This window comes from Pseudonaja textilis, chromosome 2 (assembly GCF_049901715.1).
Source record: "Pseudonaja textilis isolate UNSWEBS1 chromosome 2, rPseTex1.2, whole genome shotgun sequence".
Lineage (NCBI taxonomy): Eukaryota > Metazoa > Chordata > Lepidosauria > Squamata > Elapidae > Pseudonaja > Pseudonaja textilis.
In genome coordinates this window covers 129,003,685-129,027,576 of record NC_141991.1, presented here as the reverse complement: position 1 = coordinate 129,027,576, position 23,892 = coordinate 129,003,685, and the positions used below count along the sequence as shown (strand labels likewise).

Below are 23,892 nucleotides of genomic sequence, written 5' to 3'. Positions count from 1 at the left end.
AATTGTAGAATGCAGGACATCATACAAGAGTCTGAATTACATAAGATGCCAGTTGAATATTAGAAAAAAAATGCTGTTTGCCAGAAGATCTACCTTAATTCCCCAGAGAAGTCTGTCCTATCAGTCAAAACAATGCTGTTTCTAACTATGCCTACAGAGGGCAGTAATACTCCACTGTCATTTTTCACCAAGTGCTACATTGTAATTTTCTTTCTTTCTTTCTTTTTCCTTCCTTCCTTCCTTCCTTCCTTCCTTCCTTCCTTCCTTCCTTCCTTCCTTCCTTCCTTCCTTCTTTCTTTCTTTCTTTCTTTCTTTCTTTCTTTCTTTCTTTCTTTCTTTCTCCATCCCTTCCTCCCTCCCTCTCTCCTTCCTTCCTTCCTTCCTTTGCCCTGCTAGGTTGTCTATAACACTGTCTCCCCTGTCTGGGATGATGCCTTCCGCTTTTTCCTGCAAGACCCGAATGTTGAGGACATTGATATACAGGTAAGGTTCCTATTCTCTTTTCAAACCCATCCAGTCACTTTCAGCACAAACAGCAGCTGCAGACATTCTTCTTTTTGACCCCATAGGTCAAGGATGACAACCGTCAGACCACTCTGGGCTCCATCACAATCCACTTGTCCCGCCTTTTAAGTGCTGATAATCTGACCCTGGACCAGTGGTTCCAGCTGGAAAATTCTGGACCCAACAGCCGTATCTACATGAAACTCATTATGCGGGTAAAGAAAGCAGATGAAATTACCTTTCTCCTTGTGTAGTAAGAACAGTTTTGTTTTGGGGGGAAGATAGGGGAAATTGTGGCAATTCTTTGGAGAATCTCATCCTTCTGGTAGCACAGGAATCTTTCCCAATCACAGCTGCTTTGAAGAAAAGAAAGAAGTTTGGGGAAGTTCTGTCATAAAGTTCTTGCATAATAATTTTTGTGGCCTTATACTCTTAAGTATAAAGGGGGATCCATGCCTTGTACTGCTAGTTAAGCTTAAATACAGGTAGTCCTTGACTTAAACAGTTCATTTAGTGACTGATCGAAGTTACAACAGCGCTAAAAAAAGTGACTTATGGCCATTTTTCACACTTATGACCATTGCAGCATCCCCATGGCCAAGTGATTTACATTCTCGACAACGGACTCACATTTATGATGGTTGCAGTGTCTTGGAGTCACTTGATCCCCTTTTCCGACCGTCTGACAAGCAATGTCAATGGGGAAACCAGATTCTAACCCTGTTACTAATTTGACAAATGTAGTGATTCACTTAACACCTGAGGCAAGAAAGGTCATAAAATGGGGCAAAATTCACTTAACAAATTTCTCACTTAGCACCATAAATTTTGGGCTCAATTGTTGTAAGTTAAGAACGACCTATACTGCATTCCACAGGAATGGGCAATATAGCTAGCTATATAAGCAACCCCAGTGTTATGATTCAACGTCTGATCTGACTTGATGTTTTGGTCCAACACCATCAATGACAAGTCCAAGGTTGGGCCTGGTAAGAAATGGAGTCATTTACACAAATCTGGAAGCCAGAGGCTAAATAAGATCTATTGATAGATTTATAACATTAGTTCTACAGATCAGACTTTGGTGATAAAGAGTTGGATACAAGGTCCTTAGGATTTCTCAGATGTTTAGCAGATTTGTCACTTTAGTCATGAGCTAGAATCCTGCATTGAAGATCTTTGAATACCTCTTACGTATGTCTGGAAACAAACTCCTATTTGTCTTAGTCCAGGTTTGTCTGGCTCCATGGTTCACTCGGCTGTGAGAGGCAAGAATGTCTCTTCGCTAAAGGTTTTCAAGCAAAGCCTGGAACTGCATTTTTCAGAACTATTTGTATTTATTTCTAATATGCATTGCTATACTATTCAGTGGCTTGGATTTGATTGTTAAAATGACTTCTTCTCATTCTATAATTTGATGTGCCCAAGTTTGGAATAGGAAGCTATGGCTAATGAGAGACAGATACTGCTACCTCATTATTGTGGTTGAGGGCCAGCAGTTCCTCGGCTTCTCTTTGCCTGGGTGCGTATCCTGATATTTTCATGGCATATAATTTCTTCAGGTATTATATCTGGATACCCCTGAAGTCTGTTTCAATACCAGACCACGCCCCCCAGGAAATCTGAATGTCACAGAGAGTCCCCATCTTGGTAGCAGTGTCGATATGCCTTCTCGTCCCACCAAGGCCAGTCCAGATGCTACTTTTGGCACTGAGGTAAGATAAGACTACACGTTCTCCCCACCCAACCTTAATAGTCAGTCATGCCTTTTGGTAAGAGTGGGGACTTTCTAAGTGGTCCCCAATCTTTTTGGCACCAGGGACTGGTTTTGTGGAAGACAGTTTTTTCCATGGACCGGGCAGGGGAGGTTGGTTTCACTCACTCACCCACCGCTCACCTCCCAACTGTGCGGCCTGGTTCCTAAGAGGCCACGGATCAGTAACGGTTCATGGCCTGGAGGTTGGGGATCCCTGTGTTCTAAGCTGTCACTTCAAACTCAGAGGAAGACCAGATTTGGCATTCTTTATGGATATTAATGGTCTAAACATATGTAACTTGGCGATGAAAATCAGACAGACATTGAAGAACAAGCAAATCTTCAACCTGTCTAAATGACATTTCATCTCACTTTTTAAAAAGGAGAGCATGAAATTCCCTCCTTAAGTCTTGCTATTTTTACAGAAAATGTGGACAAAGCTTTAATCATCGTAAGTTCAATTATGCTATTTATGTTGTGACCCTCTCAAAGCCTCTTCTTAACTGATCCCAAAATAACCTAACCCCAGCTGCCATGAAAACATAAATAGTTCTGCTGCTAGTAAAAATAAGGACATAAACTTTTTGTAGTCATTTGGCTGGCACTGTGTGATCCAGCTAAAAGTCTTCTAGTCTGGCTTCCTGTTTCGTATAGTGACCAGCCAGAACTCTCAAAGAAGCCCTGAAAATAACAGCTCTCCCCAACATGGCTGCTCTGTAAACTTGTGGGCTTCAGTTCCCAGAATTCCCTTGCCAGCTTGGTTATTGCTGAGAATCCTGGGGGTTGAAGTCCGCATACCTGGAACGGCTCAGTCACATATGCAGACTGGCTATCTGTCCCTGAATATGAAAGACAATGGAGAAAGTAACTGTGCTTTGCAGTTGTCTTTTGATAGTTATGGTAGCACAAATAAGCAGCCTTGTTTGTTTGTTTGTTTGTTTGTTTGTTTGTTTAACTGTGATATTAAATGAATAAATACTGTCTATCAAATTAAATTAATATTTAGATACATTAATATTTATTCACAATATGTGAATATGAGTATAAATGAAATTACTCTTAAGATTTATATATATCAATATTTATTTATAATAGGTATTAATGAAATTATTCTAATCAAAAGTCACTTAGACAGTCACCTCACTGTCTAAGTGACTGAGAAGCATGCTAGTAAAAATCCTGCTAAAAATCCATACAAAAATAAACAAAGTTTAAAAGGCAGAGAGAGTGTGTGGCCTCTAGCCACCATCCAGGTTGTGTCTCATTCTTAGATCCCCATGCTAATTGACAGGCACAAGTCTCAACTGTTTTTTGGAAAGTGAATTTATTAATCAAGACCTTTTTAAGAAAGGTGAAACAAATAAATAAAAGGAAACAATGTGCATAGTAGTAATTGTTTACTGCAATAGAACTTCAAAATCTGTTTGAAAGTAGATTTTTAGTTGTAGATTGGAAGTTTTTTGCTGGTCATCTGCAACAAGTAGTTTACTTGATATTTAATCCAGGATGCAGTCTGCAGCCTCAGAAGGCTAAAAAATCTGAAAGTTGTGTCGTGCCTAATACCATCCTTCTATGTTTTCCACATAACAAATAGTGATTTCAACCTATAATACATTTGTAATCAGAGAAACAGATTTGAGGGGTGGAGAAGAGGAGATAGACGGACGGGCTCAGTTCTCAAGCACTGTAATTCCAGTGGATGCAATCAGAGATTTACACCATCCTGATTGCAATGCTCCCATTACAGCTTGCTAGATGAAGACCTGGGGAAGCTGCATCTCTGATTATGTTCTGATAGTCTTGTTATTGCCTTTTATCACTGCTGCAGATTTTGCTTCATTACAATTGCTGTGATTTTTATTCCATTGTGTTTTACCATTCTGAAGTGGGAGAAGGGAGGAATACAGATCTTAATAAATAGAATAGCAATCATACATTTAAGAAATTATATCATAGATTGTGGACATGACATCAAAGTAAATCAGTCAAAGAAACCAATGGAATATAGATCAGAATGATTTTGATGGTAACATCTGCATAACAGAACTTTGCAGGTCTGAACTCTCATTATTGTATGAACTAGAGAGGCCTGTCTAAGTTGTTTACTCAAATCAATTCTCGAAATGGGCTCAAGCCATGCTCACTGGCTGTTCCCTTGGTAACAATTCTTCCTGTCCTTCAAAGCCATCCCTTCATCCTTTTTGCTGTTGACCAAATTCTGTCTGATTTTAGGAAAAGTAAACAATCTGGGCATTCAGAATCTTAATTGAGTCTTTCTTCCTTATTCCATTCTGCTTAAAGAATTGCTGTAGTTAAAACTGGGAAGATTTAAGAAATCCATGGAAACCAGACTAATAGATGTGGCGTGCAAACTGTGTCTGCTCTGAATTCCAGAGTGTAATTCGCATTCACGTGCTGGAAGCGGAGAACCTAATCGCCAAGGATAATTTCATGGGTGGGATGATTAAGGGCAAGTCAGACCCTTATGTCAAGGTGCGCTTGGGAGGCCAGAAGTTTCGCACCAGAGTCATCAAGGAAGATCTCAACCCTCGCTGGAGCGAGATCTATGAGGTGAGGATTCTCCCCATCTCCTTTCATGCATATATCAAAACTGTATCCTCCTCAGCCTCTTATTCCTCAAAGACTTGGATTTGATGGGGAAATACAATCATACTATTTTTTAAGACTATATATCTGTACTGTATCTGACCTTGTAACTGAGCTATCTGGGCAATAGAAAGTAGAGAAAACATTCTGACATTGAATATCGGTCAAGTCTGATTTCTGAAACATATCATGCCCGAAATACCTATCTCAGCAATCAAATATTAAGGGAGTCTGTATTTCTGGTTCAATGTTCATTGTATTTAGAACAAATCCAAACAGAACAAGGGGAAAAAATCAAATAATGGTTGGTTTAGGGATTGGTCTTGGAAATAAGCTGTATCATTCTCCCTGCATGACCTTGGTTTATTACCAAAACTTTAAAGAAATTATACTCATACGTAGCAAAATAGAAACCAGGGCCAATTCAGAAATCTCTTTTCACAACCAGCAAGATGAAAAAGGATCAGCCGTTGATGTATTTCATTGATGTTTTAATGTAGGGTTTGCTATTACCTCTTTTGAATTTTTTTAAAATTCCCAAATTCCCAGTTTATAATCTTTCAATTTCTTTTTTTTTTTAACAAATTTTATTCAGTTTTTCACATAAAAACAAAAATCTCTTTTTAGTGGACAACATATTTCCGTGTCATCACCTTTACATACAAATATGACGGCAATTATACATTCATATACGCATACTTAATTCTATTATTACCTTTTCCATTCCAAATTTTCAGTAAGGAGAGAAACAAACACGCTAATTCTGGCCTCTTTCATTAATCTCAATCGAAACATCTTTTTGTTTCATTTCAATTATTTCAAATATAATCCTTTAATATTTATTTTAAAAATAAAGATAAACAATATGTAATTTTGTGTAACAATATGTATAATGTGTAATAATAATAATAATAATAGGTTGCCAATGTCTCTCCTTGCTTTTAATAGTCTATATGACTTATTAATTTAGTTGGTTCTTTAGTCTGTCATATTCCCTTTCCATTACACATTCTTTTTATAAATACTAAATTAATACAAGTTTTAACACTAAAGAAAAAAAAACAAGTATAGGTTTCCCCCTTTTACTGCTTTGATTGTGTTAAAATATACCTTTATTCCCTCATCTTGATTCCCAATAAACCATTATTTTTAAGAAGTTACAATAATAATCATTACATCTTTTCATTTGGATTCCGCAGCATATTTCCCCTCCTTAATTTTTAATAAGAGTTATCAATATCTATATTACCCTATTTTCTAAATATTTTTAATTGCAGAAATATTCTTATTACCCCTTGTCACCCTGCAGAATCCCCTTTTTAATTCATCAACCATTTCTCTCAATTTCTTTCCAACATTTTACTATTTCTGTATTTCTTTATTTCTTTATTTCATGCGCCTTTTTCTTACTGCTTCTCCTCCCTCTCTTTTCTCCCTCTCTTTTCTCATTCCAGTTTATATCCCTCTCTTTCTTAATATCTTCCTTCCCCCTTTTCTGCTGGGTCTTTCTGTCTTTCCCGACTTAACAGGTATTCCCCCTTTTGATTGCCTTCTTAAATCTCAACTTTTTAACTTTCCTTCTTTCCCCACTTCTTTGTAGCGTTCTTTGTGTTAATTGTCTATTTAAAATGTCTTCTCCTTGAATCGACGACTCCTTCTCTGAAGCTCTTTCCTCTTGTTCTTCAATCGCCATTTCCATTTTTTCTAACACAGAACAAAGTGATTTGCCTCTTTCCTGTAGTAATTCTCTCATATTTTTAAGTTCCATTTTTAATTCCCAAAGAGATATCATCATTACCCACTCTTGAATGTTATGATTGTTAAAGTCCACAAAAAAACCACTTTTACTTTCCTTTTTTCTTCTTTCAATTTTCTAAAGTTCTCAATTCTTCCAGCCCAGAGTCTATACCAAAAACATCAATCAATCCCACAGTCAGTCTTTCCTTGCTTTTTTGTTTATTCTGGTTCTGCTTTCACTTTCTAAGATTCTTATTTTGTTTCAATATTTCTTTAATATTATATCCACACAAGTTCATTCAAAAACAGGATGCTTTCCCTTCTTTGAGCTCAAGTTTTTGTCAAAAGGTGGCACTTTCCATTATACAAAGTCTTCACCTTTTTCCCCTATTTTTTATTTATTCTATTTTTATTTATTTTTTATAACAGCTTTTATAACAAAGTGATAGGTCATATAGCATAGATCATAGTTATAATCATTAATCATAAAATACAACAAAGTGATAAATCATAGATACCAAAAGAAGGTAGTAGGAAAGATGAGAAAATGGGATGAGAAAGGGATGTTTTTTGTTTTTTTTTTACCAGACAGATATGGTATGTCTAACCATTTAATTGACTAAATGAATGACTGAATCTCAACCCTTTCCAAAGAAGTAGGGCTAATTTCCAGAACAGGAGTTTCTACCTCCTAGCTTTTTCATTATTGGCTTAATACACTGAATCATTCCAGAGCTGGAATCAGAGGAAATCTTGGCTTTCACTCCTATTTCATTAAAGACTCCTACTTTGATCCCTGCTACTGTTTTGTGTTCTTCTGTACAACAGTCTACTTTTTCTTCCAGGTCATTGTGAGTAACATCCCAGGACAGGAAGTAGAGTTTGACTTGTACGATAAAGATGTCGACAAAGATGATTTCCTGGGGAGGTAAGTTTAGAGCCAGGAAAAATCGTTGGACCCCAAAAAAGAGGTCACTGCTCCCTCAATCTGAATAGGAAGCCAAAGAAGGCACTTAGATATCCCAGATTCTGCATGGAATAGAAGAGGGATCATTATATCTCCCTATTCCTTTCCTAAAGATTAAATCTCACAGCCAGATTTGTCTTTTTTTTTTTTTTTTGGGGGAGTTAGTCCTGAAGAGTTGGGTCTCTCACTGAGCTCCCGGTAAGGTTAATTTTGATAAGGAGAAAGTGGAAGGAAGGAAGGCCCTTCTTTAATGCTGTGACTCTTGTAACTTTCCCTTTCCCCCAGGTGCAAGATCCCCCTGAAGCGTGTGCTAAGCAGCAAGTTTTTGGATGAGGTAAAATTGCATTTGGAAGCAGATAAGGAGTTGGACTAGGACTGAGGAGACCCAGGTTCATGTCTACCCTTAGATTTGGGGCCACTTGCTGTACTTCAGGCCAATTTGCCTTGCAAGGATGTTTTTGTCTACATATAAAAGGAAGGAAGATTCCCATGGAAATCACCTTGAGGTCTTAAAGCAGGGGTGTCAAACTCAAAGCCCATGGGCTGGGGTGCTTAGATCGGGCCTGTAGGGCTGCCCTGGAAACAGTGAAGGGCCGGCCTGCAGTGCCTCTGCCAGTGAAAATGGAGCTTGCGTGGGGCCCTCCCAAAGCTCCATTTTGGGCTGTGACAGCTTCCTGCAACCTCTGCCAGCAAAAACGGAGTTAGGGAGGGCCGTGCCACCACAGGCACCCCCAACATGAGTGATGTAGAGCTGGCTACACCCACCCTGACCACGCCCACCCAGCCCCTGAAATCAAACACAACTCTGATGCATCCCTCAATGAGTTTGACACCCTTGTCTTAAAGGAAGTATATAAATCTGACCAAGAACTAAATAATAGGAAACGCTCTTAATGGCAGTGGGGAGGGAGGGTTGAGACATGCTGATCAGCCACCAAACAGTCTTACCTCCTTCCTGTTGCAGTGGCTCCCCCTAGAAGACGTGAAATCAGGACGCCTCCACGTGAAACTGGAGTGCCTGCCTCCTATACCCAGTGCCGCAGACCTGGAGCAGGTAATGGAGACTTTCAGGAACGAGAATGCCATGTAGGGTTGACTGGAATTGGGAGGTGGGGAAGAAAGTTCTTTGTTTTTAAAGAGGTAAAACTATTCAGACGCAATAACAACAGCAATGCCATTTCTACCATTTATGGTTTTTTCTTAGATTTTCTTATCTAGGAAAACAAATCAGCATGTTGTAAAAGTTTTTTGTTTATATTTTCTCTTCTTTGTTTGATGGGTTATGAAAAGCTTGGTGAAAACCAGAATCAAAGATGGTTTGTATCTGAACACCTTCACAGGGTGTCGACAAAACTGTCTTCTTCTTTGGCTTTGCCTGTTTTGCCATAACTGTGATCAAAGCCGGACCTGTTGCTCAGACAGCTGAGGGACGCTGAGCTGCAAGAGGGATTGAGGGTAACCCGCAGGCCCTAAACTCTGAAGTTGGGAGGAAGTGTTCTCATGGTCACCTCCCTGGCTTTGATGATGGTGAAGTCAGGCAATCATTTAGCAACTGATCATCACCTCAGTTTTTCCTGCGGGCAGCATGTTCTCTTGCATATGAAAAGGCCTATTTTTGTGACGAGCCATTGCGTGATGTGGGTTACCAAGGTGTTGTATAACAATTGTTGCTTTGAAAGAAACACATGGAAGCAATAAGCCCATCCCTTGATTTTCTTACAAAATGTCCTCTAATGGTGGGTGGTAAAATACTTAAATGTTGTCCTAACTGTTGATCACCTCTTCCAGGTTCTGAGAGTAAACAGCTTGATCCAGACCCCAAAGAGTGAAGAACTATCATCTGCTGTCCTCTCTGTCTTCCTTGACAGAGCAACTGAATTGCCAGTGAGTACCAGGAAAATGTTTCTCTTAGTTCTAGGAGTGGCTGTTGCAGCTAAAATAATCCATGACCAGAAACTCAGCTGTTGATGTCATCTGAGCAACACTAGCAGAAACTAGTTTGGAACACTGTTTTTCAGAGACCAGGAAAACTTGAATTTGGAGCCCACTCAGCCATCGATTCAGAGCCCAGCTAATCCAGAGATTAGCCCTGTTCCAAACAGCAAAGACATCTAGTTTTTGGTAGCTGAACTGGAACATACTAGGAAGGATGAATGAAGTCTGTTCCTTTCCCCATTGGATCGATTTGTGGGGGTGGGGGGTTTCACTTGCTTTAATCTAGTCAATCTTGTGCCCTATGGTATACGGGTAGTCTTTGGGTTAAGACTAAATGAGCCTGGAATTACAGTCATAAGTTGTGCCAGTTGTTGAACAGGTACACTATGTGACTGTGCCTGATTTTATGAGCTTTAGTGTGACCTTATCTAAGCAAGCAGTTGATCCCCCAAAGCTAAACAGGTTCAGATCTGCTTAATGGTTACAGCAACTGGGCATGGCTAGTCTAGTGAAAAGAAGGACCAGGGGAAACATGATAGTGTTCCAATATTTGAGGGGCTGCCACAGAGAGGAAGGGGTCAAGCTATTTTCCAAAGCGCCTGTAGGCCAGACAAGGAATAATGGATGGAAACTGAACAAGGAGAGATTCAACCTGGAAACAAGGAGAAACTTTCTGACAGTGAGAACAATCAACCAATGGAACAGTTTGCCCTCAGAAGTTGTGGGAGCGCCATCACTTGAGACCTTCAAGAAGAGATTGGACTGCCATCTGTCAGAAATGGTGTAGCGTCTCCTGCTTAGGCGGGGGGTTGGACTAGATGACCTACAAGGTCCCTTCCAACTCTGATTATCTGTTAATCTGTTAAAACTGTTAGTCCTTGGATGGGAGACTGCCAGGAAATTCCTAGACTGGGAAGTTTTAGACCTCCTAGAAGAGGGTACTGGCAAGCCATTTCAAGCTGAAAACTGTATGGAAGTGTCCATGATTTCACTAGGAGTCTTTGTAATGGGGCATCCTGTGAATATCCTTAATAGCAGAATATCAATCACTTTCTCTTCCCATTTTTGCCAGCTCCGGAAGGGATCGAAGCCACCCAGTCCTTATGTCAGCCTGTCTGTCCGTGGTATCTCCTATAAGACGAAGGTAATGACAATGGGACGAAGGAAACAATAAATGCTGAAAGTGGGTAGTAAATCATGGCTTTAAGAATATACATCCAGGGTCTCCTTTGAGGTTTTTAGTGTAATGTTGATTTAACAGTGGTGGATTTAAAGCAGAAGCCAAGCAGCATGCATGTGCTTTTAGAGGTAACAAATAAGATGCTATTATTCAGCCTAGGAATTTATGATCACTTTCAGAAGCAGCCTGGTGTGTTCTTTCATTTTCATTTTTCGCCCACTCTTCCCTCATTTTTACTTCCAGCAACTAGTTCAGAGGAGGGGGACATATTGCAGTTAGCAGGCAATTGCTAATTTACTACTTTAATTAGGAAACTCTGAGTGATTTTCTGCCACTCTTTCCTTTGAGAGGACTAAGAAATATGGTGAGGTGAAGGCGGAATGCGGGGAAAGAGGAAGCTGCAATATGAGGGGGTTTGTGGCAAAGCCAGGGTTTGTGCATACGAACAGATGTGCAAACACACACACACACACACACACACACATTTTCCTATATAAAGATTTCCTATGTAACTTGGAGGAGAATGTTTTCTAGCGATAGAGCCACAGAAGATTGGATCTCTCTCTCTCAGCTTCCATATTAAATATGCAAAGCAATTGATTGTTGGTTACAAAATAAATAAAACAAGGGCTGACTCAAATTGGTTTTTTTTATATATATATATATGTATGTATGTATATGTATATATATAATTCAGCTTTGTTGAATTATATATTCTATTATATTGTATTTTCCCACGTCATTGTAGTTGTGCTTTTAAAGTTGTAGCAACGTTTCGGCAGAATGTCATCTGCCATCATCAGGCTTCTGTATTGTGTCCGTCTGTGAGTCAGGCCCCCACAGTTGTTTCAGTTTTAAATGACTCACAGACGGACACAATACAGAAGCCTGATGATGGCAGATGAGATTCTGCCGAAATGTTGCTACAACTTTAAAAGCACAACTACAATGACGTGGGAAAATACCCGAACAAAGCTGAATACCACTTACCACCAGGGAACGATTGCAGAGGGAGACTTTTTTAAAAAGAAATATTTGGAAACTCCCCTATGCGATTGATATTTTTTAATTAAGGACTGAGGGATTTTTATATAAACAGATTACTTAACCATGAAAGAAAAGTATTATATAAAAGAGAAAAACAGCTCTGTCTACCTCTTAAGGCAGACATATTCTGGAATATTGCCATGTTAGATCAGTCTTGATTATCTGTCCACGCTTCACTGAGGGCATATAACTGACTTCCTTTTCTTATGATTGGATGTCCTATTCCGTGCAAGTTCTTAAGCCATCATGTAACAAATGCTGTCTTTCTCTTCTGTTGTATTTTTTAAATGTAAGGCTTGTTTCTGCCCCTTAGGTCTGCCCTCAGACAGCAGAGCCTGTGTGGGATGAAGCGTTCTCCTTCCTTATCAAGAGGCCCCACGCAGAATCTTTAGAGTTGCAGGTAGGTGTCCCGGGCACTTCTTCCTCACAAATACCCTCTTCTGCTTCGCCATCCACACGTGCCAGAACCAAAACAGTGGGACTCAGTTTACTGGATTATCCTACTGAAAAGAACTTTAATTTGATAGTGGGAATTGAAATTTCAAACATGGAAACCAAGTTTTTCAAGCAATATGATTGTGGCATTCCACCTGCCACAACAACAGGTGGAATATATTCTGAATATACTTCTATTATAGGTGGGAGAATTGGCAAGTGAGTTCTACTTCCTGGTAGCTTTAAGGACAATCAGAATATAACTTTTATCAGTGGCATGCCTCAAATTCTTAACATGTGGCCTGGCTACTATATTAACAAAATTTTTAAAAATATTTTTTTTCTGTGAAAAAAGGACACTAATGAAAGTAAACATTTTAGAGTGCAGAAACTGAATAGCTAAAGTTGAGCTAGCTAGTACATGTGGTTTATTTATAGGCATTTTGAATAAATGGAAAAAATGATATGCAGCCGTGCTATCCTTTATGGTCTTTGGGAAGGTTAGAGCGCATAATAGTTTAGATTTGCAGGGTTATTGCCACTTTAAGAAGCTGTCTATATAAAGGCGGCCATGAGAGAGTGTATCTCTCTCTCCTCGTGTTCTATCTCTATTGTAGTTCTCCATGTAGAGTAATGAAGACTGATAGCTTGCCTGGTATGTGCCTAAGACGTATATATAGGTATGTGTCTTGTATATAAATCATTGTTAAACGACAAAGTCTCTATGTGCTGTGTTGTGCTCCAGGATTGTCTCACAACAGAAGTCACACTGCAAACACTCTGTCAGTTTCCCATGAGGCTCCTTTGGAAAATTAATTTTCCATCTGGTATAGACGGTTATTTGCCATCTGTTTTTTATTTCTACTTCAAAGATCAAGGATGATGGGCACAGCCTGGGTGTACTGTCGCTCCCACTGTCACAACTGCTCGCTGCAGAAGAGCTCGTCCTCGACCACTGGTTCCAACTCAGCAACTCTGGTCCTTCTAGCCAGATTTTGATGCGAGTGCAGCTTGGGGTAAGTAGCTGTGATGGTGTGCAGGAATGGCCTTGAGAGTCAGGAGGAAGACTTATGGCAACGGTTTGGTAAGAGGCAGCTCAGTCTGCGTATGGGAGGAAAGTGTGAGAAACATTTAGAAAGGACCTTCCTTAGTTTTCTAGAGACTAAAAAGAGAGGAGGGTGTAAATGCTTTAAATCTTGCAAGTTCCTGTTAAATGTTAACCGTACATTTAACCATGGTAGTGCAGTGGTTAGAATGCATTGTTGCAGGCTAACTCACCGCCAGGAGTTTGATTCTGAACAGGCTCAAGGTTGACTCAGCCTTCCATCCTTCCAAGGTTGGTAAAATGAGGACCCAGATTGTTGAGGGCAATATGTACGCTGAATTCTGTAAACCGCTTAGAGAGGCCTGTAGAGCGCTATGAAGCAGGATATAAGTCTATGTGCTCTTGCTAAGTACTACAATAACGATAATGCTGAGGCCCCCAATTGTCCTTCTTGCTTGGACTGCCTCAAAGGGGTTGGGGAATGGGGTTGCATGAAGAAGCCAGTCAGAGCAGGCTCTAAGCCCCTTGCTCTCAATTCCCCAGCTTCTGATTTCTCAGCACTCGGGGGTGGAGGCTTTCCATGCTGCAGCAGGGGACGAATATGAGGAGAATTCCCAGAAGGGATCCGAGACTGAGCTGTATATCAGAGAGGATGGAGACTCTGGCTCTTTGCAAGAGCTGCGCCAGCGGATCCCCCACACCAACAGGTAAGGAGGACTCCTTGTATAGAATACAGACTCCATGCAGGTGGGTGAGGAGATTCCTCTTTGGGCTGAGGGTTCCATGGTCTTTTCTTGCACAAAGCCAAGTATTCTGGATCTGAAGAAATTCTCTTCTTCTCTCAAGATAATTTCTGGAGAGACTGCTGTACTAGTTTACTGCCACTCTAAATAAATGAAGCATACACTACTCTAGGTTACCATCCAGTTCATGAAATGCTAGAAATGTCAGGAAACCAGCAAAATATGTGTGTGTGTGTATATATGCACAAAACACACACACACACGTATTCCCTGGCTTGTTACTGTAAGAAATTGATAGCTCCTAAGCCAGATGTTGCACAAAGTCCCTTCTTGCACACCCAAACAAATACACACTATCCCTGGCTTCTCCCCACAATTACCGCCTGGTGGTGCAGTGGTTAGAATGCAGTATTGCAGGATAATTCTGCCGAGTGCCAGCATTTCGATTCTCACCAGGCTCAAGGTTGACTCAGCCTTCCGTCCTTCCAAGGTCGGTGAAATGAAGATTCAGATTGTTGGGGCAAAATGCTGAGACTCTGTAAACTGCTTAGAGGGAGCTGCAAAGCATTATGAAGCTGTATATAAGTCTATGTGCTATTGCTATTTCTACTTTAAGAAATCTACACTCCCTAAGCAAGAGGTTGGTTTGTATGCATCTTTGGGCATCTGTAGATGTACCTCTTACCCCTTTCTCTGAACCTCTGAATCAGCCTTCGGGAGCAAAAAGGCTGCCCCGCTGTCAAATCAATGCTGAGTGTGATAGCCTGAAAATGTAATTCCTCCCTTGAAATTCTGTTTTTCCCCCTTTTCACCTGATTTTTCAGTCCTAAGTGTCTTTTCATGCCTCTGACTGCTGTGTCCTCAGAGAAGACTTCTGTGATGTTGCACCAATCTCCCCTGAGGAAACTTTTTAGTGGGGAGGGGAAATTGAAAGCTGACCTCCGTGAAGTCCAGTCAGGGTCAACAACCTAAGACACAGAAGGCAGTGCACTGTAGGCTTTTGAATAACCTCTTGTTAATGCAGATCGGTTGAGTGGAGCTTTTTACCAGAAAGGGAGAGACAACGCTTGCTGTTTATGTACGTAATAATTTGATGCTTTAAAAGGTGAGCTCTCTTCTGCTGTTTTGTCTTGCAGCACATTGCTCAGCTGGGCTTTGGGAATTCCAGCAAATTTACTCCTCCCCCTGCAGTCAGAGTTGCAGAAAACATTCCGGCTTTCGCTTTCAGCCCTCCTCATAGCTGCCTTACATAGGCCGCCACTGCGACCTGCCACCATTCTCATCGCCGATGCAGTTTGCTGCCTCAGTTCCACATTTCTCTTGCCACGTGGAGAACAAACTCTCCTGCCTTTGTGCCCCACCTCCCATCCTATTGGTTCCGATCTTTCAAATGGCATCTTCCCATCCATTTCTCGGCGTTCCTTATGGTTGCCTTATTTTTCTGCATGTGCTACTAAGGGGTGTAGAAATACTCCCCCTTTTCTTCAAACCAGACCCAAGGCGTTTTTGAGTTTCTGTAATATTGCTCTGCCCTTGTGTCTTTCTGCCCTGCAGTAATTTGGAGCTAGTAGACACGCCTCTGGGACAGCTGCACATGACTGTCTGGTACAACATGGATGCAAGGAAACTTATCGTGATCATACATGCCTGCAGGTAATAACCGTAGGATAGATTTGTTTGGGGAAGGGAGAAATGAAAACTGTATTTGGTATGAACCTCCAGAATGATTGCTTAGATTTTTTTTCTCCCTGTAGCTACAGAACATGGAGATCATTCTAAGCCAAGGGTGTCAAACTCAAGGGAGCTTAAATGTGGCCTGTGGGGCCAGCCTGGAAATAGCAAAGGACTGGCCCACAGTGCTTCTGGCAGCCAAAACCGGGGGGCGGGGGGACGACGCCTGCCCCCCTGCAGCACTCTGCCGGCCAAAATGGGGGCGTGGGGGCCATGTGAAGCCCCCACGCCCCATTTGGGCTGGCAGGTTGTTGCGGAAGGCTGTCCAGACTAAAAACAGGGTGTGGGGGGACCTTGCACAGCCCCTCCATGCCCCATTTTGGCCGGCAGGGTGCTGCAGGAGGCTGTCTAGGCTGAAAATGGGGAACAGGGGGAAATGGAAACAGGAGTGTGGGGAAATGGAAGGATGGGTTTCTTTGCAGTCATCTGGTCCTTAGCACTCTCCCTGAGAGCTCTTGAAGCCACTGAGAGGTTCATCTTTGTCCTCAGGCTCTCCTGAATCAGGAGAGTACAATGGGTTGTGGGATTTTCTTGGAACTTCCGCCCTGCAAGGGCTGTCTTGTGTTGTAGGCTGAGGATAAGTGATGTCTTATCCCTCCCTCTCTGTTGAGAGAGGGCTGCTCAATGTTAGCATGAATGACCTCTTTTACTCCTCTTTCAAACCAATGATCCTCTCTATCCCCAATGTGGACTTTGCCATCTTCAAAAGAGTACCAGTGGATGTCTAGTACTTTCCACCAACAGATTCTATAAGAACATTATAAAATAATAACTAAGTCCTACTGAATGCAGATCGTTACATCTGGGGTGATTCTGAGGACAATACAGACAGGCCTAGCTGGCTTTACAGTGCTCTGTGGAAGAACGCTTGTGTATGAATATTGTGGTGGGCCGCCATCCTCTCAGAAGAGGTGGCTTATGTCTTGTTTTTTAAACAAATGATGAAAAAATAGGACAAATTGATGGATGAGGAGCAAAGGGGCTTGTTTTATTAAATAAATTGGTTTCCTCTTGTTTGAGTAATTGGTTCTCTCTACCAAACTTACGTTAAAATGATTCCAAGCTACAGTAGTAGCCAAAATTGTGGAAACTTTTTAGGAAAAGTATATTTTTAAGGTTTGATGGCTAATAACACCATTCTTTTTTTTTTTTGGAGTAGTGCCATAAAATTATATAAAAATTTTATAAAATTATACACTTTTCCCAAAAGGTTTCCACAATTTTAGCCACTACTGTATTTACCTTCTAAGCCAGAAATCTCCAACCTTTCCAGCTCAGTGGACTGGAGGAAACAGGAGAGGCGGGGTGGAGGGGGAAATGGTTTTGTGCCCATGCCTCTTTCACAAATGCAGCTTCGCACATGCTCACCCACCACTTCCGTGGCCCAGTTTCTGAATGGGTTGCAGCCCAGCACCGGGCCGTGGGCCAGAGGTTGGAGCCCCCTGTTCTAAACCATTTAGATAGATTCTTTCCTTTTTAAAGAGCCCTCTCCTTTGACCCTATTCCAGAAACCTCAAGTCAAACGGCAGGGATGCTCCTGATTCCTACGTCTCTTTGATCCTGCTGCCGGACAAATCTCGTGTCACCAAGAAAAAGACTACTGTACGGAAGAAAACTGTGAATCCCGAGTTCAATGAGAAGTAAGGGAGAAATCAGCAATATGGGAGTAGAGGCATGTTTGTAAAGGTTATCTTTGATACCGGAAGGATATAGTAGGGATCTGGGAACCTCACTGACATAAACCGATCCCTCTGATCCATTTGCCCATTTTTAATTAGGACAACATTTGCCATTCCTCGTACTTTTAAACGTGTTCATACGCTGATGGAGTGTACGTATGTAAACCATGATTGCAACATGAATTTACATTGGATTAATTTGTGCAAAATAAATGTTACTCAGGGTTTCTGCTCTTCAAGTTACTGATAGAAATTAGATGCCATCAGAATACAGGGAAATGCACTCTGATGCAACATTTCTGGTGGTTGAAAGGTAACTATTAAAGGTAAATTTTGTTAAATGACCCTGGCACTTATCCTTTTATTTCATTCATTATACCTTTAAGCCATCCAACAGGTACCTAGGATCATTAAGGATTTTTTTTAAATTGGTTTTTAAGATGAACATAGACAAACAAAACATAAAAACATCAAGCCATCTTCCATATATATACATACAGTGTGCCGGTTGGTTTACAAATTGTTTTGAGCTTCTATTTTGTAGTCTTCAATTACAATTACATTGTATATATTCTCATATTTTCAATCAAGTATTAAATACATTAATATCATTGTTAATCATTTGACTATAGTTTTATTAATTCATGTTTTACAAATAATCATATTTTACTTAAATTGTTTTGTGACAGTTCATATTATCATCTCAAATCTATCCTACAATCATTTTGTAGACGTAATAAGAAAAGAATATATATATATATATATATATATATATATATGTAGATCTTTATTGTTAGTTTTCTCCGCGCGTAAGATTCAAAGTACTTTGAATCTTACGCGGAGAAAACCCGAACAACCAAAGATCTACATATAAATACCGCGAGAACCTCAGAAAACATATATATATATATATATATATATATATATATATATCATTAAGGATTTTTAAAGGCCAGAATGTGATGGGCAATATGCTGACTCTGTAAGCCGCTTAGAGAGGGCTGTAAAGTACTGTGAAGCGGTATATAAGTCTAAGTGCTATTGCAACCACAGAAAAGCAGTAACTGCCCATTCAATGCATTGTGTCTTGTAACAGGTTTGAATGGGATCTCTCTCTGGAAGAAGCCCAGCGGAAGAAGCTGGAGGCCTACGTTAAAAACAGTGTCTCTTTTATGTCCCGAGGAGAGCCAATTGGAAAGGTATGGAATGGAGCCGCTGCTGTGCGTCTCCCTTTAATAGCAGTGGGACTTCTTCCAGGAGAATCCCCAGGCGCGTGACTTTTCCTCTCTTCGTTTTTCTTCCAGATACACATTGACCTCTCCCAAGAAGATCTCACTCAAGGTGCTGCCCAGTGGTAAGTATGGGAGAAGAACAACCTTGAATAAATGCCACCACAATTCCATATTCCCTTATTGGATCTAAGATCAGTGATCTGGCAGGAAGCCGGTCTTGTAAGAGCTGCATGGTTTGGCGGGGTTTTGGTTTTCCTCACGTGTGTCAGCTTTGAAATGGGCTTCTCAGGAGCAGGGCTGAATTTTGGGGAGCTCATTTTATTGTGCCGAGTCTTATGAACAAACGTCCACCCTAAAAGCTACAGTGATGGAGTCTCATTCTGTAACAACCCAGCCTTGAAGAGTTACATTCTCTAAGCAGCCATCTGTTGAGAGTTGTAAGATTGAAGCAAATGTCTAGTAGTTCATCCAGGTCATGGCTCTCCCTAGAGGTGCTTTTTTTTTAAACAGCAAGCGGACTTTCTCGATTTTTCTTGAAGGCCTTTCACTTTTCATCCAAGATGCTTCTTCAGTTCTAACTAAGTGATGGGAAATAGGAAGGATTTATATGCTTCGCAGTCAGCCAATTGTTAACACTTTAAGCCTTTAAGTCACCTGGGGGTTATAAACTATGTCCTCAGGTGGCTTATATCTTCCCAATGACCCTCAGAATGTTAACGATCAGCTGACTGCAAAATGTATAAATCCTTTCCATCCCCCACCAGAATGGAAGAAGCTTCTTGGATGAGAAGTGAAATGACTTCAAAAAAAAAAAATCAAGAAAGTCCAGTTGCTTTTTTTCCCTTTTTTTTAAGCATGCTGGGACAAGATTGAAGCAACTGCTAAGAACGGGTCATCCTTTCTCTCCCCCACCTCCTATTCTCTAAGGCCTTAATGCTACAGGGGAAGTGATATTAAGCAGGAGAACTTCAATTAAGCCTGGTCCGAAGATACGTTCACAGGGTGTGATCCGGGGAAAATCTTGCCCTGAAATGGAACTGGAGAATAGATAGGAAAGTATTTTGTGGATCCTCTACGGAGGATGCATGCATCAGAGACATATCCAAAAGGAATTTGATTATTATTATTTTCGGGGACTCACATCCTGAGCTATTTTCCAGAGTTTTCCTCTTTCTCCTCTCAACAACTTGATTCCCATCCATTCCACTATGAATGGGCTCTTTAGATAAAATTGTTTCCCACATGCCAAGGCCAAGCTGGGCATTCTTGTTCCTTCTTAATCTTTTGTCAGTCATGATAAGCATAAATGTTGCGCTGAATCAGACCGAAGACTTGTCCAGTCTGGTCTTCCATTCCCATCATGTATGTGTGGGAAGGCCACAAGTGGAACCTTAAGCTACTTTTGGTCCAGTAGTTTTGAAGTAAACTTTAAGTAGATCTAGCAAATCTAACACCAGCTAAAACAATACTGAAATTCATATTAAATCTGAATTGTGTGAACAGAGCAAAATAAACTCCACTTCATTCTTTAGCATAATAGCCACCCACAGTATCTAAAAGCAGGATCTGTCCTGGAACTGCAGGGAAAGTAGCTGAGGAAATGATTGGCAGTCAACCTACTTATCAACATTCACCTCGGAAAGATGGAAGGCTGAGTCAACCTGGAGCCTAGTGGGATTCAAACTGCCACACTGTAGGCAGCTGGCTGCAGAAGTAGTTTGTAGTACTGCACTCTAACCACTGCGCCACAGGGGCTCCATGCCAGGTTTGGGCAAAAAAACATTGCAAAATGCAGTCACATGACCACTGGATGCCCCAAGCAGGCCTAAATGCAGCCCCAGTTGCTGAGTCTCCAAAGTGCAGTCGTGTGACGCCGTGTGTATGTGAGAGAGAGAGGGGGACTGTGACTTCAGAACTTTGAATCCAGGTCATACGTACCACCCAAGTAGGGCTGTTGTAACTTTCAGTGGTTGCTAAGTGACAGATTGTAAGCTGAGGATTACCCATACATAAGAATGTGGGAGAACAAGAAGCAGAGATTCTGCTTTCCCGGGCAACTTGGTTGACAACTTGAGATGGCTTTCTTGGGATTTTTATTTTTCCCCTCTCTCTCCCAAAGATCAGGAAAGGCTTTGTTTATCTTGCAGGTACGATTTAAAAGATGACAAAAGCAGCTCCTAGTTTCCATAGTGCCTCCACGATCCAAGGACTTGAGTTGGCACCCTTACCACCACCACTGCTGCCGCCATCCTTCACTGCAAGATTCCAGGCTCATCTTCCGCTGGATGGGCTTCTTCAGTGTTTTTTGCTTTCTCAAGCAATCGTAGAATTGTGTTTCTTAAATCTTCTTTTTTCCCGTGCGGAACCAATAGGGGTAGAGAAATCGCCCCCGATTGGATGTTTTTTTGAAGGGAAGATAGACACGTTCTGCATTCACTTTGCATGCTTCTCTTAGCACTGAAAACCATACGCTGCCTTTCTTTTGACCAAAGAAATGGGCTCTTTTCATTTTCATTTTTTAAAAAAATTTTTCTCTTGGGGATGGTGTTCCTTATAGCTGTTGTGTAAAGCAAGCTGTTGCTTTCAGCAGCTAAAAAGACCCAAGGGCTGCCTAAAGTGAAGTTGGGGCATTAGGTGAAAAGATACAAGGAAGACAACCTGGAGGGTCCAAGTATTTCTCCTAGAAGATGATGGGCAAATGACCTCCTTTGAAACAAAGGTTTTCAAATAGGGCCAGGGCCGTCTTCAAATAGGAGAAGGATCAGTTATTTAGAAAGGGACCATAGTGGTGATAAAGGAGATTAGGGTTCTTGTCCTAACTGTCCTAGTAAGGTTGTCAGATGCCATTTTCTGGAACAAGGGAACAAGAAAAGTGGAGAAATGCAGTGGGGAAACAATTATTTGCAATGTTTATATTTTTCCCACATTGGGGGAATCCATGCCTGAGCACTATGCATTTAGCTGACACTCCAAGTGGGATATCCCATCCCATCTCTGCAAATCCTCATGAACTGTGATAGCAGGTGATAATCTTACCATGCCTTTCTTGTTCTTTCTGCTTCCTGAATTTTTAAAATTGAATCCGTTTGTGTTTTCTTCTCGGCTTGTTGCCCACTCTGTGCAGCCAATCTAAAAGGGCAGATTGCTTTCATAGAGTTATCTTTATGGATGCAGTTGCTCTAGTTGCTGTTTTTAACATGAATGTTGTTTGGTGCCTTCTTGCATTCAGGACTTTGATCTGGTGCTGAGAGCAAAGCTCTCCAGCTACACCAAGTTCTAGGACGGTGTGCATGCTGTAGCAAGGAAATTCTTAATCTGTGCTCCAAAACAGATTTACAAAGCCTGTCTACCTATATACAGTGATATTTGCATGATCTGCATTTTGATGACTTCCTTTGTACAGTAAGGAGAAAGATCGGTACAGAAACTGTGAGGAGATGATGCTTCAAGGAACCACAAAAATCACAAGAAACGAGATGGCCAGAAAAGACTTGTGCTGATTTCCAAGTTATATGGCATGATTTTTCTTAACTAGCATGGATAAATTTTTAAGATTTGCTACTGGGCTTTCCACATATATAAAACTAAAGCATTTTAACTTGTTTTTCCCCACTGATAAATCACTGCTTGCAAAATTGCAACACTGCACCATACAATGCCACTTTGGCAGGGATGGCGGCTGAGTTGAATTCCTCTTTAAAATAAAATTTTAAAAAAACAACTATTTTTATCCCACTCATACAACCATTCTCCTCTGGTGGGGAAAATGTGTGTGCAGCCTGCTCCTGGCATGACTTAGCAGCTGCATTGGGGTTGGCTTTATAGAAGTTTGTTTTTTGTGGTCTTGTTATGAAAAGGAACATAACCATGTGTTCTGTTTTAGAATGAATTTTAAAAATCATAGCTCGTAGCCCTTAGAAGCCAAATCCCACTAAGACGCCTGATGGTAGAAGTTGAATTCTTCTCCTGTTCTGGGTCTTACAAGGTGGAGCTGGTGGGCGACTCTGGAAAGCAAGAAAAGATGGACTTCCCAAAGCATCTCCTTGGCTGTCCTATCTTGATGTTCTGTTCCACTGAGCAGATTCTCTCCCAATTACCCCCACACACATACACACACTGTCAAATTCCCAATCGCTCTCCATGCATTTCTTCTATTCGCACACCGTTGCCTCTCATTTCTTGGGGGGAAAAAGAACCCCAAGGCCGCTCTTTGTAATTTATAAATAGATTTTTAAAAATTGCTTGTATCTCTTTGTACAATCATAGCGAATGTATCGGACACAACAACTACACCTCTCCACTGGATCTGGTGGTGCCGCCCCCACAGGTTTGCTGGCAGAGTCTGCCTGTTGGGGGTTGAATCACCCACTGCCTTCCATCATGCCAAACGGAGCTTGCCGTCTTCTTCAAGCAGGCTTTACCATGCAAGCGTGTTGCTGGCTTTTTGTGCCTCTCATAGCCACTGCTGTAATTTGTTGTAGCAAATAAACAAAGAGGAAAATGTGATCATGCTTCATAAGGCTTTATTTGACCCCCTCTGCCTCCAAAGGGATGGAAAGAAGGAAGCTGAGGAATTAAGACAGCACTGTGAGCCTTTCAACTTTCAAAACACTTTGCCAACATTTGAACTGTTGCCTCATGTTTGGGCAACGTGGTTCAAAGAAGAGGGCAAAATACATTTACAGATATTTTCATCCAATGGTTAGGTTGCTTCCTGCACTGTGTTCCTCACCTTTTATGATGTGGGTGAAGAGCCAGCTTTGGGTACAAGACAAGTACAATTTACATATGGCAAGTTGTTCCTAATACTTTTACTGTGAGTGACTGCAGCTTATGTGCCCAGCAGATTAATTGCCCTACCTTGGATTAATTATAGTAATCACTGATTACCATTCCCAATGTTTTTAAAATGGACACAAAGGCAGACTTTTCTACTATAAAAAGGCCTATTTAGAGGTATCGTATAAGGCCCAACATCTGCATAATCCTTTCTCTCCTACTGCCACCACAGGTGGAGGTTATTCAAGGAACAGCTGAAAGCTGACCATGGGCAGGATATTGTTAGCTTAAAGCTACTCTTACTGCTATTGCTCTTACTAGCCAACCCCACTGCATAACCTTTTTTAAAGAAAAATCTACAGAAAAACATTTATTGAAAAAGCTAATATTGGGAGAAGTCATCCATCTATGAGTGACGTGCCAATTGTTCCATTTTATTGCAGAGCAACAGCTGATTGTATGGCAAAAATAGGATGGTGCTAGTCTGAAAAAAAGATACGATATTATTTAAAATT

The 23,892-nt window shown here is 41.0% G+C and overlaps 1 protein-coding gene across 1 annotated transcript in view; it reads left to right on the top strand.

Annotated features, from left to right (window-relative positions):
* Window positions 1–23,104, top strand: part of ESYT1 (extended synaptotagmin 1) — a 66,840-nt gene extending 43,736 nt beyond the window's left edge. The window contains exons 15-31 of the mRNA XM_087925241.1: window positions 397–483; window positions 570–719; window positions 2,067–2,219; window positions 4,655–4,831; window positions 7,450–7,532; window positions 7,857–7,905; window positions 8,536–8,625; window positions 9,360–9,455; window positions 10,579–10,650; window positions 12,047–12,133; window positions 13,041–13,184; window positions 13,757–13,920; window positions 15,511–15,609; window positions 17,196–17,327; window positions 18,463–18,565; window positions 18,671–18,720; window positions 20,746–23,104. Of these exons, the coding sequence (XP_087781367.1) occupies window positions 397–483; window positions 570–719; window positions 2,067–2,219; window positions 4,655–4,831; window positions 7,450–7,532; window positions 7,857–7,905; window positions 8,536–8,625; window positions 9,360–9,455; window positions 10,579–10,650; window positions 12,047–12,133; window positions 13,041–13,184; window positions 13,757–13,920; window positions 15,511–15,609; window positions 17,196–17,327; window positions 18,463–18,565; window positions 18,671–18,720; window positions 20,746–20,779 (1,770 nt within the window). The 3' untranslated portion in view covers window positions 20,780–23,104. The remainder of the gene's footprint in view (window positions 1–396; window positions 484–569; window positions 720–2,066; window positions 2,220–4,654; window positions 4,832–7,449; window positions 7,533–7,856; window positions 7,906–8,535; window positions 8,626–9,359; window positions 9,456–10,578; window positions 10,651–12,046; window positions 12,134–13,040; window positions 13,185–13,756; window positions 13,921–15,510; window positions 15,610–17,195; window positions 17,328–18,462; window positions 18,566–18,670; window positions 18,721–20,745) is intronic.
* The last annotated feature ends 788 nt before the right edge of the window (window positions 23,105–23,892 follow it).